The 13,319-nt window shown below is 36.1% G+C and overlaps 1 protein-coding gene across 4 annotated transcripts in view; it reads right to left on the reverse strand.

Annotated features, from left to right (window-relative positions):
• Positions 1 to 13,319, reverse strand: part of LOC127939053 (leukocyte elastase inhibitor) — a 35,306-nt gene that overhangs the window by 6,552 nt on the left and 15,435 nt on the right. The window contains exons 3-7 of one of the 4 annotated variants that reach the window (XM_052536047.1): positions 7,578 to 7,715; positions 7,227 to 7,344; positions 6,928 to 7,070; positions 6,582 to 6,749; positions 5,192 to 6,496 (exon numbers count right to left, since the gene is read on the reverse strand). In XM_052536047.1, the coding sequence (XP_052392007.1) occupies positions 6,083 to 6,496; positions 6,582 to 6,749; positions 6,928 to 7,070; positions 7,227 to 7,344; positions 7,578 to 7,715 (981 nt within the window). In that variant the 3' untranslated portion in view covers positions 5,192 to 6,082. Of the gene's footprint in view, positions 1 to 5,191; positions 6,497 to 6,581; positions 6,750 to 6,927; positions 7,071 to 7,226; positions 7,345 to 7,577; positions 7,716 to 13,319 lie in introns of those variants that run through there. The other 3 variants (XR_008148875.1, XR_008148874.1, XM_052536046.1) reach the window with 3 other exon arrangements.

Consider the following 13,319-nt stretch of genomic DNA (forward strand, 5'->3'; position numbering starts at 1 on the left):
ATTCATTTTATACTAGTACTTATTATTAGATAGTATTTGTCCATTAGATATTAGTACTTATTATTTTAGATACTAGTACCTATTAAATAGATACTAGTACTTATTCAATATACTAGTACACATTTTACTAGATAGTAGTTTATTTTACTAGTACATATTTTAATTGAACTCCAAGCCATTTGAACTAACTTAAGACAAGTAAAAAAGCAGGTCTGACTAGTAAGATTATGGAAAACCGTTTTAACAATTAATTAAATGTTATCTAATGAATGCTTACTAGTAATATTAAAATAGATACTGGTCGCTATTGCAATAATAATTAGTCAGAAATTAAAAGATGATATCAAAACCAGAAAAACAACGACTCCTTGTTCATTTGTAGATATCTTCAATCACATAAAGTGATTAATGTATTTGGAATTGGATATATCTTCATTTAAACAGATCATTACATAAACACCTCTCCACCATCCAGTCCACATCGCTTTACAAGACATTGATATGCAGAATAAATTGATTGTTAAGTAAGGCTAACTGGCTTTTACATGTAAGCCTATCTTGCTAATTGGTTACCATGAAAACACAAGGAAAATACACACCTGTTGTCCAATAAAAGTATAATGATTTGTTAGTCAAATTCACTTTACAACATCAGTCGACTCTTTGAAATAACTTATTATTGTAATCTGACATGGTTTTATTATGAATGAGGCAGAAATCATGCCACTTTATATTATTCTATACAGTGATAAAGGTTATATCAATTAGCATTGCATTTTAACATTTATTCTTATTAAAATATTAAAATATTTGGGTCCCCAAAAATTGTATTCTTATTAAAATATTAAAATATTTGGGTCCCCAAAAATTGTATTAATTAGCAAACAAATGTATGATCAAAAAAGAGAGAGGTAATCGAAGCCCTCGCCCTGCTGCAAATATCTAGATACTTACATCCCCAGCTCACCCATATAGACACAGAGTAAAATGAAATTCTGAAAAACTATCTATCACTTCTTCTTGCTTTACTCCTTCCAATACTTCCCGAAAACAATTTCACCTGATGATTTGAGTAGCTCTTTTTGTAAAGTTCTAGGATGATTGGAGTAATTTTGCAGGGCAGGCTACTCTCCACTTCAACACGGTCAGCGTCTGCGTGTCAATGGAAAAACTCTCTAAACTATCAAGGTAAGATAATTATATTTTACTTTATATTAGCCGAATTACTGCTGCTGTTATATAATTGGATGTACATATTTTTAAAAATGTTTGAAAATACAGTAATGGCAGAGTCACTAATGAAACTTAATGAAGCCAGTCGGGATTGAACTGTCAAACTGAAGGGTCAACGTTAACGTTGTATAAAAAAATTAAAAGGTTGGCAGTTTACTTAGCAAACATAGGATTTTTTATTTATAAATTCATTGGGCAGAGGCTTAAAACAAGTTTCAATGCTTTTTAATGTTTCTGCGTGTAACGCAAACGCCCATATAACGTTTTCACTTCCATAAAAACACTTTTAATGTGAGCGCATACAGGCACTTCTGCTTCATAATAGATTAAAAATGCTATCTTTGTGGGAAAACGTGTAGGATGTGCCAGTAGAAAATAAATGGTGTAAATATAAAAGTTTGAAGAGTTAATGTGCTTAATTAGAGAACAGATATCAGCTGTGTCTCATTTAGAAGGATGCGTACTCCGGAGGTCATCTCAAAACATTTCCCGTCTGCCTCTTGATGGTCAGCCGGTCAGCCAGCTGCGGGAGGGAAATGATGGTTAGCATGGCTTAATTGATAAAACAAACGAGAGGACTCCAGGTGTTTTATTTGGTCACCAAACGGGCCTTGATAGAGGGTTGCATCTCCGTCGTGTTGCCAGATCCAGATATTTTAAGTGTATTTTTGGAGAGCATAAAATGTATAGGTTACAGAATGAAATATGCAACTCTGGTCACGAAGAATGCTATGCTATTACTTTCAGTTTGGTAGTTAACCTTTTATAAAAATCCTGATAAAAACATTCATGAGAGCACGTTCCATATAGCAATGCTTTTTAATGAACGTTATTACAGTAATAAGCATTGTTGGTGCATGAATAATAAATTTATCCACACTTAACAGGTAGTAAAGTATCAAATTGGGATAAACTAAAATAATGTCTGATTTATTAATGTCCATCCCCCCAAAACAGACAGCACAGAGAGTGTAATGAGTTGCACTTTAGGTGTTAGTAATTTTTCCGTGAAAACATCTCCCCGTGCGATGGCATGGCACCATCACAGATTTATTGTGAAGATGAAAGCCGACAAGAGTGTGGTTAGTTAACTTTAACTTTAGGCCTTTAACTTATGACCAATAGGGAGACTCGTGAAGACCTAAAAGTCGTACGAGTTTGTTAAATAGGTACAGGTAGGTGAACTTTAAAACACTTGAAGTAAACTCATTTGTTTTATCAATTAAGCCGTGCTAACTAGCATTTCCCTCCTGCAGTGGTGCTGACTGACCGGCTGGACCATCATGAGGCAGACGGGAAGAGTCGTCACCATAAAGAAGACCATTTTATATGTTCTGAGATGATATGTGTTCTCTGAATATTGTTGTATAGTCTTACTAATTAAGTACATTAACTCTTCAAACTTTTATTTTCATATTTACACCATTTATTTTCCACTGGCACAATGTGTTATCTATGAATTTACTTGTAAGCTATATTTATGTTTATTGAAGAAATATAGTTAATATTCTGGTAATTCTGCGTTGTTAAAGTTCAGCTCTGAAAAATAAAAGATGAATCGTGAATAAAGCTGTTGGTGTGAAGCAATAACTTGTGTTACTGAATATATAACAAAATAATAAAATAATAGCACTTTTAAAATTACATTTCTATACTGAATAGTGTCACTTTTAACTTGTTCATATTACCTTTAGAAGTATAATTTGGGCAAAAATATGAAGTACTGGCACAACTTAATTATTACTACACATGCATTTTAATGCTTTTGTAAATGTTTTAGTAGTATTTTAAAAGAATTGCCTTTTCTGTTTTTCTTTCTCTACTGTTTATTTTAGGTATGAAGCTGAGAAGACTGCACAGGCCCAGGAATAATACCATTTCATCCTGTTCTATTCAAGTATTTTTGTATTAACACTTTCTGTGAAGCCCATATTATACATTATAAGGGTATTCTTAAAGGATATTAAAGAATATTCATAAGAACAGGTTTAATATTCACTTATTTGTGGTTATAGCTTTTAAGAGTATAATTATTTATAACACAATGAACATGTTGCATTCACTTTTACAATGGATTATATTTCTAATAGTTATAATGTATTATAAGTCTCATATCTTGCCATTTTTCTGATGCTACTTAAAGCAGTCAAAGACCACTTATAAGTAGTAGTAGTAATAATAATAATAATAATTTTACAAATGTTTTCACTCAAACAGCCATAAGATCAGATATCAGATCAGATGAAGTTGTAATATGACACATTTGCTTTGAATTTTTTTTATTGTAATATCAGTTTGATTATTTTGATTTTACCCCTTGGACAGCTGTTGGGTAACTCTGCAACTATATCAGCTAGCGGTCATTGGAGTATTACTATTTCTGCTACTGTAAATATATGCTAACACTTTATTTTGATGGTCAACCAACAGATAAACTGACATCAGTACGTCAGCTTACTCTACCATACTAGATTCTACCATTCTTGAGCATACTAATACTCTAATGAGAGTTAGTTGGGATGTAGTGGCAAAGCTGCTTATAATCGATTGATTAAGGGGACCATCAAAATAAAATGTTAACATATAAAAGATTTAATTTTTTTTCAGTTAAGATTATTAAACACACATTAACTAGCATTAGCTCCAAAGGAAACACTCAAGTAACACTCAACATCTAACCACTCACAAGCTGTAGTAAGATACTGTGCAGATCTTAAATATGATCTTAAACAATGTGATACAGTCCGTTATAGTGAAAATTAAGTAGATTTTATATGGTGTTCATTGTGTTATAAATAATCATACTCTTAAACTTATAACCATGATGAATTATATTATGTATTGTATTATGATGTATTATAATTGTAATGATTATTCATGAGTTGATATAAGATATTAAGTTTTTTATAATGCATTATGCATTCATTATAATGCCTTAAGAGTACCCTTATAATGTATTATAAATATGGGCTTCATAGAAAGTGTTACCGTATTTTTATCCAGTTTTTATCCTGTTTTGTTTTATTTCGTTTTACCCAATAAAAAATGTGATTTAGAGATTCTGAGTTGAAGTCATTTTCTTCACATTAGAACTATTTTAACATGTAATTTAAAATGTATTTATTGCATAGCACATTAACGTTATCCAGAGGAATTAATAAAGAAATATAAATGGGGCCCAGTTTTGACCCACTGTGGTCCCACTAAAACCCCATATAAGGGTCTAGTGTAATCACCCATCTGGGCCCCATGTTTGTACCCCCCCAATGGGCCCCACTTGGAGCCCACTATGGAACCATCATGGGCCCCTATGGGTTAACACACACAGGGCCCAAGTGGAGCCGATGGACAAAAATGTATGGGTCCCATTTGGGTTGCCCATGCAGGGCCCAACTGACAGCCCACCAAAAACCCACATGGGGCCCACATGGAAATGTTGGCTGGGGGACACCGCTATGGCGCGTACTGAAAAACGAAAGTATATGATTCAAATCAGTATAAGAAAGTAGCTTCCCACCTTCAGTTCCATACAAGACTGAAACCAGCTTATTGGCAGTTTCTAATTAATGTTATCCGTTTAAAATAACCTTCTTTATTATTAATTTCTAAAACCAGACCCGTATTTTTCCCACCAACATGTCCCTTTAGGACATTCGGGTGATATTAAATTACTTCATCTAGGTTACAATTCTTGTATTTGAACGCCACAATGTGGCCTCAAAGATTAGGCTACCCCTTGCCTACTCTGACTCGATTAACTACATTGGTGAACGTGATTTAAATTAATTAATTAATTAACATGAAAATAAATAAATGTATAAATTACTAATAAATGTGGAAACAAATAAATAAGGCAATAAGTACATAAGTATGGAAGTAAATAAAAGTGAAAATAAATAGAGAAAATAAAATGTGAAAATATGAACAAATATACATCAATAATAAGGAAATGAAAGTATATTTATTTATTTATTTATAATTTTTTATTTGGCATTCCATACATGACTGACGACACTGCGACTAATAAAAACCCAAACACCAGCTGATTACCATTGTTATGCAACCATCTCGAAAAACACTGTTAGGTGCCAACGAGTGTAAATGTAACATTTTATGATTTTTAAGGATGTCCTCTTGCAGTAATTCGGTTGTCCTCTTCTTGAGTTGTCACTTTGCTTCTGTGCCCAATTGCACAAGTTTATAAATTATTCTAACGTGTTCAAATGTTCACTGGATTTTCTAAAAGATCATGAAAATGTTTAATGAGAATAGCTGTTATGGAGCTCTTGCTGTATGTTGTTGAGAAGGCCCTTCCCTGTGTGTGTTTCTGCTGTATCGAGTTCTCTGGTGTATGACAGGCAGTGTACATCATACCTGTGGCCGAAAACAGCCTTAATATACACTCTCTTTATCACACCCCATTTCATCTTTAACTCAGAAAGCTATAGTAGACTATATATAGAACTGCGTTATAAACGTTTTACATCATAATGTTGCAGCAACATCATTTCTTTGGATTTTAGCTCCCCTCACTGTCACTGTTTTAATGCTGCTGTTTAATGAAACTCAATTCTAATTTAGTTATATTATTTTTCAAATCTGAAAAAGGGAATTATGCTTTTATTAAAAAATTTAACAGGAAAAATACAAAACATTTTAGTGCACTACTATGCTGTCTATTTTTTCATCTGTAGTACAACTACCTGAGACAAAGATACAATTTAAAGATAATTTCCAAACACTGATGTGGTTAAAGGGAGATTCCCCAAATACATATTGTGAAATGTTTGGTTATTTGATAAAACATTCAAAGAAAAACACATTTGGGTGTAACAGAAAAAGTTAATTTTTAGGAAGGGCCTCTGAATCTACCAAGGAAGACGATGCTGTTAGTGGTGTTGTGCCTGATGAAGAACAAGAAGGGGTGATCTGCTGTAAAACTCTGAAATTGTGTTTTACGGCAACTGCCTAACAAAAACACTGCATTGGCTGCTGATGCCTCAGTGCCTTCCTCATCGACTTCAATAAAAGCCTTGTGGATCACTGCTGAAAGGAAGAGACCACCTTTACTGCTCATGCATGTCAGATCAGCCTTTGTTTCCTGGAACACAGAGCTCATACCCATCTTTTGCAATATTACTGATAGGGAGTTCTCAACCTCCAGCCTGAACTTTGGCAAATGGACTTTGATAGTCATCTGCATAGTCATTTTGTCTCTTTCAGTCCAGTCAAGCAGCTTGTCAAGGGTCAACTCACTTTCCAGCTGCAAAATAACACATACATACCGAAAAATAACATACACAGCACCAAACTATGAATTTTTTTCTGGTCTTGGCAGTTTTGCTGACCTTTAGAAGAGGGTCAGAGCCATCCTGAGTTTCATTTGGAAGAAGGATGAACATGCTGAGCTCTTCCATTACATATGGTAACTCCAGCACCTGCACTTCATACTCTGGGATGTATCTGAAGTAGATATTCCTCTCCTGGTACATCATTTGCACAGGCCGGCTCTCATTCTGATTGAAGACAAATGAAGGAATGCATAACACATAGAAAATCTATTTATTATTTATGATTAATAAATGTTTGGGTGTAGCAAGAGTTACTTGTAAGCACAATCAATTGCAAAAGATTTTAAAAGTGACTTCCAGTTTGCTCATGCTGTTCCACCCCAAAAGAAAAAGTGGAAAGTACCTGATTTATTTTAAATGGCATTTCTTCAGTTTCTGTTACATTAAATGTGTGGATCCAGTTCGCTTTGAGGTAGATGGCATTAACTAGAACTAGTCGAGTCATCCCGGTCAACATTCCAGGCTTGAGAAGATCTTTAACTTTATCTGAAAAACAACAAAGTTTTGTGGTACACTTCATATCGTTTTTTATTTATCAGTTTAAAGATAAAATATCTATACATGTATCATTAGTCTAAAATTATTCTTTCCAATGTAATAGTTTTTATTTGTTAGCAGAGCTGATGGAGTTGATCTTCTCACTCTCTGTCTGCTCTTCCACCCATTTGTTGATGAGCTGTCGTGACTCGTCAAATGCTCCAATGAAGTCCACAGCCTGAAGGTCAGCGTGGTACAGCTTCAGAGTGGACTCCAAATACTCCTGCAGGACAAAATAAAGACAGTTTCTCAAGAAGAGAAAGCATTATACAGAGAGCATTATAAAGGTAACAAACTAAAGGTTGTATCTCATTTGAAAAGAAAAAAAAAAAAAAAAAAAAACAGTGCATTTGCATGTGAATTATACACATTCTTCTCTCAGATAAAGTAAAGCATGAATTTAGCAAAGCACACAGAGAGCATCACAATGTCTCATTGAAGGCAGATTACACTCACAGGTAAGAAGCTGAAGGTCTTCTCTCCATAGAGACGGTTTGCAAATTTGAGGATGTAGGAGGCTGATGGACTGTTAATAGTTGAGGTGAGGGTCTCAAAATGAGAGTGAACATCAGAGACAGAACTAAAGGACAAAACCTGCAAAGAGAAAAACAGATGGGTTAATCTCACAAATCTGATTGATTTCTAAAGTCCATTAAAGAAGCCATATGATGCGATTACATTTTTCCTTTTTCTTTGGAGTGTTACAAGATCTCAGTGCATAAAGAAGATCTGTAAAGCTGCAAAGACTGTAAAGTCTCAAATCCAAAGAGATATACTTTATTAAAGTTAAGAGTCAACTACTCCAACCTAAAACGGCTCATTTTAACACGCCCCCACATGTCTACGTCACAATGTGGAAAGATTTGCATAATGCCGCCCAAATGTTCATGCAAAGAAAGAAGGTGTAACTTTTATTTTCGCTGTTGCCCCTGGTGGCATGTTGTGGAGAGGCTGTGTGTTTCGTTGTGAAAGCGAAGCTACTTTGTTTGGCCTTCCAATATAGTAAATAACTAGAAATCAGTGGTTAAGTTGTATTCCAAAACATTTTAAACCAATTAGTCAGATGTGTTCAGCACATTTTGCAGAGGCCAATGAATGTTTACTGTGAGAGTAGCCTACAATGCTGGTGTCTGTTTCCATAAGCGGGACAATTCCAACTATGCAAAGAGTCTGGCGCTTCTGACTCAGTCTGTAAGTACGTTCTCTTGTGTAAAGGATTTGCCACTGATGACTCATATGCAAGTTTTGAGCAGTGTAGAGTAACTGTTAGAGCTTGTTGTTTGTTGTTTCTCCGAGTACAAATGCAGACATTTTATGTTTATGCAGTGTGATATGCAACGCATAAAAAGTATACAGTAAATCATTATAATCTGTAATTATGTCTCAACTGGACACAACAAATGCCTCTATTGTTTCTGGTAATCCACACAGACTATAGTTTCCAGACTCATGCTTATTCATTTTTTTAAGCAGTATAGCCAATGTGAAGTCTGGTAATATTGTATCTTCTCTTCTACAACCAAAATGAACTCTTTCAACCCCAACTTAATTTTGAATATGATAAAGATATCGTCCTCTCTCCTCCTTATTCAAAACTTCTTGTCATCTCTTCTTGTCATTTTTATTGCAGTTTCTAATTTTAGCATTAACTTATTTGCTTAGTTGAATAATAATTTCTATATGTGATCATTTCGGCACCTGTTTTGCTAAATGATCCACAACCTCATTTCCATCCACTCCCAAGCTGGAACCCACAGGAAACATATCTTAATTCCTATCTTATTCATTGTATACATACATAAAATAATTTCATTCAAAATGTCTTGTCTTGAAAATCTTCCACTGATAAGACTTGATAATGCAGAGAATTAATCTGCACATATCACTACAGTACATTCATTGGCTGAGTATTCTCCATCCACCTGATAGTTAATAATATTCCTACCATCTCTGTAGAGTAAACTCCTACTTGATAAGAAACTCTTTCACCAATTTTGATTTGATAAGTTAGGACGAATACAGCTGCTGATGCTAGTCCTGTCTCTGGATCTTTGGAACCATTAGTGAAAATTGAGAATGCTTGTAATTCTGTTCTAGATACAGTTTAACCATAACATATTTAGCTTTTACTCTATTTTTGTCATTAATCATTCCTTCCAAATTAAAGTCTACTAGTGGTATAAAGGGAATAACAAAGATGAAATGGGTGACACTAATACTGCAGGGCTCATTTCTACTATTTCACACGACTGGGCTTCTTCTGCTATCCTTCCAAAACTTTTAAACTGGTCTGACTCATGTTCTCAACATTTTCCCAATACTGGGGCGTAACATTTCACACGCTTGAGGCAGTCGGCCAATCACAACACACTGGATAGCTGGCCAATCAGTGTATACCTCGCTATTCAAAACTAGGATGCTGAGTCCCAATTCGCATACTATCCGTCCTAAATAGTATGCGAAATTAGAATTAGTACGTCCCAAATCGTAGTATGTTGAAAAGAGTATTCCAAAGATACCCGGATGGTCTACTATTTCCGATTTGAATTCGAAGTGCAGATCAATGCACACTCTACGTGCTAATATTGCCCACAACCCATTGCGTGCGGGAGGGAGGGGCTTTGCGGTGATGTAAACATGGAAGCCGGATGCAGCAGCGGAGATGCGCCCTCAGCTTTTAAGTGTAAGAATTCAAATGTTTAACCCTAATTAAAGTTATATTTTATTTCGTTACACACATTGCACATGAACGTCAGAACCAGCCGCCTCACAAACGACCTGCGTTTGGTTCTACGACGACGCCGCCCTGCTTCTTCACTCTTCAACTTGGTAGAAGAACACATTGTAAAATGTATTGTGAAATAAAAAACGATGAGAAAAAAAGATGGGAATAGTAAATAAAATTTTATTGGACATAAAGAATGAATGAAACGTTAACAGTTGTGGTGTGCGTAACTAGGCAACCACGTTGTCGTTCACGTTGCATGACGTCATCGAAGTATGTCCCAGAACGTGCATACTCTTTTGCTACACACTCAAAAGTATGTACTTTTTCCTCACAAAAAAGTATATACTTTTAGGTCGTAGTATAAGTAGGCAAATTGGGACTCAGCGGGAGCTTTGTAAAAATCAGGCAGCAAGGAAGTCGACCGGAAGTTGAAGTCGGCTGCGTGTTGCCATCCTGTAGCAGAACTTCACTTGCGTTAGCATTCCCATTGACTCCCATTCATTTTGACGTCACTTTGACAGGGAATAACTTTACATCTGAGGCGTTTAAAGACTCCGTTTGTCCATTATTTATTTCTAAAGATACACGGCAATGTATAATGGGCTCCATTACCTTCTATGTTACATTATGGCCCTGTACAAACAGTTTTTTTTTTAAATAGGCTAACTATTGCGTCATAACCACTTGACTCTCTGTCGCATTACCGTACAGACAGGTGGAGAAGCTTGCAGGCAATTAACTTAATATGGCGTGCTGGCGTTACATTTTAAAATACTATACAAAATAATTTTGCACGCACAGCTACTAGAACATTTACATCTGTCAGACAAGTTGCTGAAGTCGTCAAGCTTCGTTTGAGTCTGCGCGTCAGAAACCGAAGTGCTAAAAAATGCTAAAAATGGGTTTCAATTGTCTAAGTTGAGTTCCAATGGGGTCGCTGTGTCCATTTCTTTTACTGTCTATGGTAAAAATCGACACGTTTCAAAAAGGCGTTTCAAATATATATATATATATATTTTTTTTTTTTACCTTAAAGTTGCAGTAGGTAACTTTTGTAAAAAATTATTTTTTACATATTTGTTAAACCTGTCATTATGTCCTGACAGTAGAATATGAGACAGATAATCTGTGAAAAAAATCAAGCTCCTCTGGCTCCTCCCAGGGGTCCTATTGCCATTTGCAGGAATACATCGCTCCCTGTAAGAAACAACCAGAGCTGTCGTCCATAACTTTTTTGTGTTCAAAATTTACAAAATGTATATAATAAGCAGGGCTGTCACTTTTGTGAAAAAATCATTTTCGATTTTAAGACATAAGTGTTCATTGAATCGACTGTAAAATCGATTTTTTCCATGTCTAAAGAAAAAAAAAAAAAGGTTAAAGCCTGCAGTGTATTTTAAATAATGATTCAATCCATTTCAAACAACTGTTCAAAAAAAATGAAACTTTAAATTACTTGAAGTTGAGAACAGGCCTTGTGTGTAGGGCTGCGCAGATCACGATCGACTGATGCGCATCTCGTCAGTAAAGCCGGTTCTCTAATCAGCGGTAAATTGCATCAGGTGCGTGATTTCACATAGAGCAGCTGTTACTACACAGAGCTGGTGTTACCTATAGCTGCGCAAATAAACGCTGATAATGAACGTGGATTTGCGCAGCTAGTTAACAACGGCTCTGTTTAGTAACAGCTGCTCAAGTCAATCAGCATTTTCGGGGTCCAGAGCAGAGCATTTTTTATATGTCCAGCTGTTGAGAAAACGCGCTCCCAGGGGTACTTCATTTTACTGCCAATCTTCCACCACAAAAGCGGGTCGCTGTCAGCTGGCAATGGTGGCTCCTTTTCATAACTCAGCACCTCCTGTAAACGTCGCTTTCGACGTCACTGGGTCATAACATTGCTGGTATTTTCTGTCTAGCTTTTGCAACGCCTATCTGCATTTCGGAATTCTTTATTTTCTATTTCTTCTTGTTTGTGAGTTTTGTTACATCTATTTTTTTATTGTTTCATTATTTTAAAATTAATAGTGTACATATTTGAAAAGTGACAGCCCTAATATTAAGTGAGTACACCATGAATCCATTTTCCAAACCGTGTTTTTAGCCTGTACTGAATCACTACGGTACACCTATAATAAGTGTTTATATTCAGACTATTTAAGATTGCTTCGGGGGCACCGCGGCGGAGTATCCCAGTACCTTTGTGATTCTTCATAGACATAAACAGAGAGAAGTAGATCCGGCTACAATGTTCTTCCGCAAGATGCAAGCAGTTCTGTTTATTAACCGCTAGAGCGTCAAAAGTTACCGACTGCTGCTTTAAACCACATAAACACATTTCATTACACCAAATACTTAAAATAATGTTCTTTTTAGCAACTTCATATGACCCCTTTAATTAATGTAGGCTACTGAAAACTGAAACTAGACTAAAGTTAATAGCACCAATGGTAGCGTATTTATTCATCGTACTCTGGCCATTTCTTCATCTGTCTCTCCCATAGACAGTAAAAGAAATGGACACAGCGACCCCATTGGAACTCAATTGAGACAAATGAAGCCCAGTTTTAGCGTTTTTTAGCACTTCCGTTTCTGACGCGCAGACTCAAACGAAGCTTGACGACGTCAGCAACCTGTCTGACAGATGTAAATCTTCTAGTAGCTGTGCGTGCAAACTGCCATCGTTAATCTTGCAGAGACTGCGAGCTTGAGCGGGGTGTTCTTTGGCGTGAGTGAGCAGGAGTAAGTATTCTGATTAATTATTTTGTATAGTATTTTAAAATGTAACGCCAGTACGCCATATTAAGTTAATTGCCTGCGAGCTTCTCCTCCTGTCTGTACGGTAATGCGACATAGAGCCGAGTGGTTATGACGCAATCGTTAGCCTATTTTTTACAAAAACTGTTTATACGGGGCCATAATGTAACATAAAAGGTAATGGAGCCCTTTATACATTGTCGTGTATCTTTAGAAATACATAATGGACAAACGGAGTCTTTAAACGCCTCAGATGTAAAGTTATTCGCTGTCAAAGTGACGCCAAAATGAATGGGAGTCAATGGGAATGCTAACGCAAGTGAAGTTCTGCTAAAAGATGGCAGCCCCCGCCCGACTTCAACTTCCGGTCGAGTTCCTTGCCCCTTGGTCTCTCCTCGGGCTCCCAGGTAGACCATGCTGAGCGCTGCGCTGATGCTCAGTGGAGAGAAGAGCATGTTTCCCTCAGCGTTGCTCGCGCTCAAAGCCCGATAGAGATCCAGAGCGAAGAGACTGTTAGCACGAGACACACCCTCCATGACCGATGACACTGCTTGAAATACCAAAACAACAATTATTGAGTATCATACTTTATGCATCCATCTTTCAAATCACTCAATATACATGTAGTATTTTACTTTTATTATGTCCTTTCGGCGTAATTCAATTGTCCTCTTCGTTGGTTTGACAGCTCCACATATGTTTGTAAAGTGTTTTAG

Source organism: Carassius gibelio, chromosome A20, assembly GCF_023724105.1.
Source record: "Carassius gibelio isolate Cgi1373 ecotype wild population from Czech Republic chromosome A20, carGib1.2-hapl.c, whole genome shotgun sequence".
In the NCBI taxonomy this organism is placed as follows: Eukaryota; Metazoa; Chordata; class Actinopteri; order Cypriniformes; family Cyprinidae; genus Carassius; species Carassius gibelio.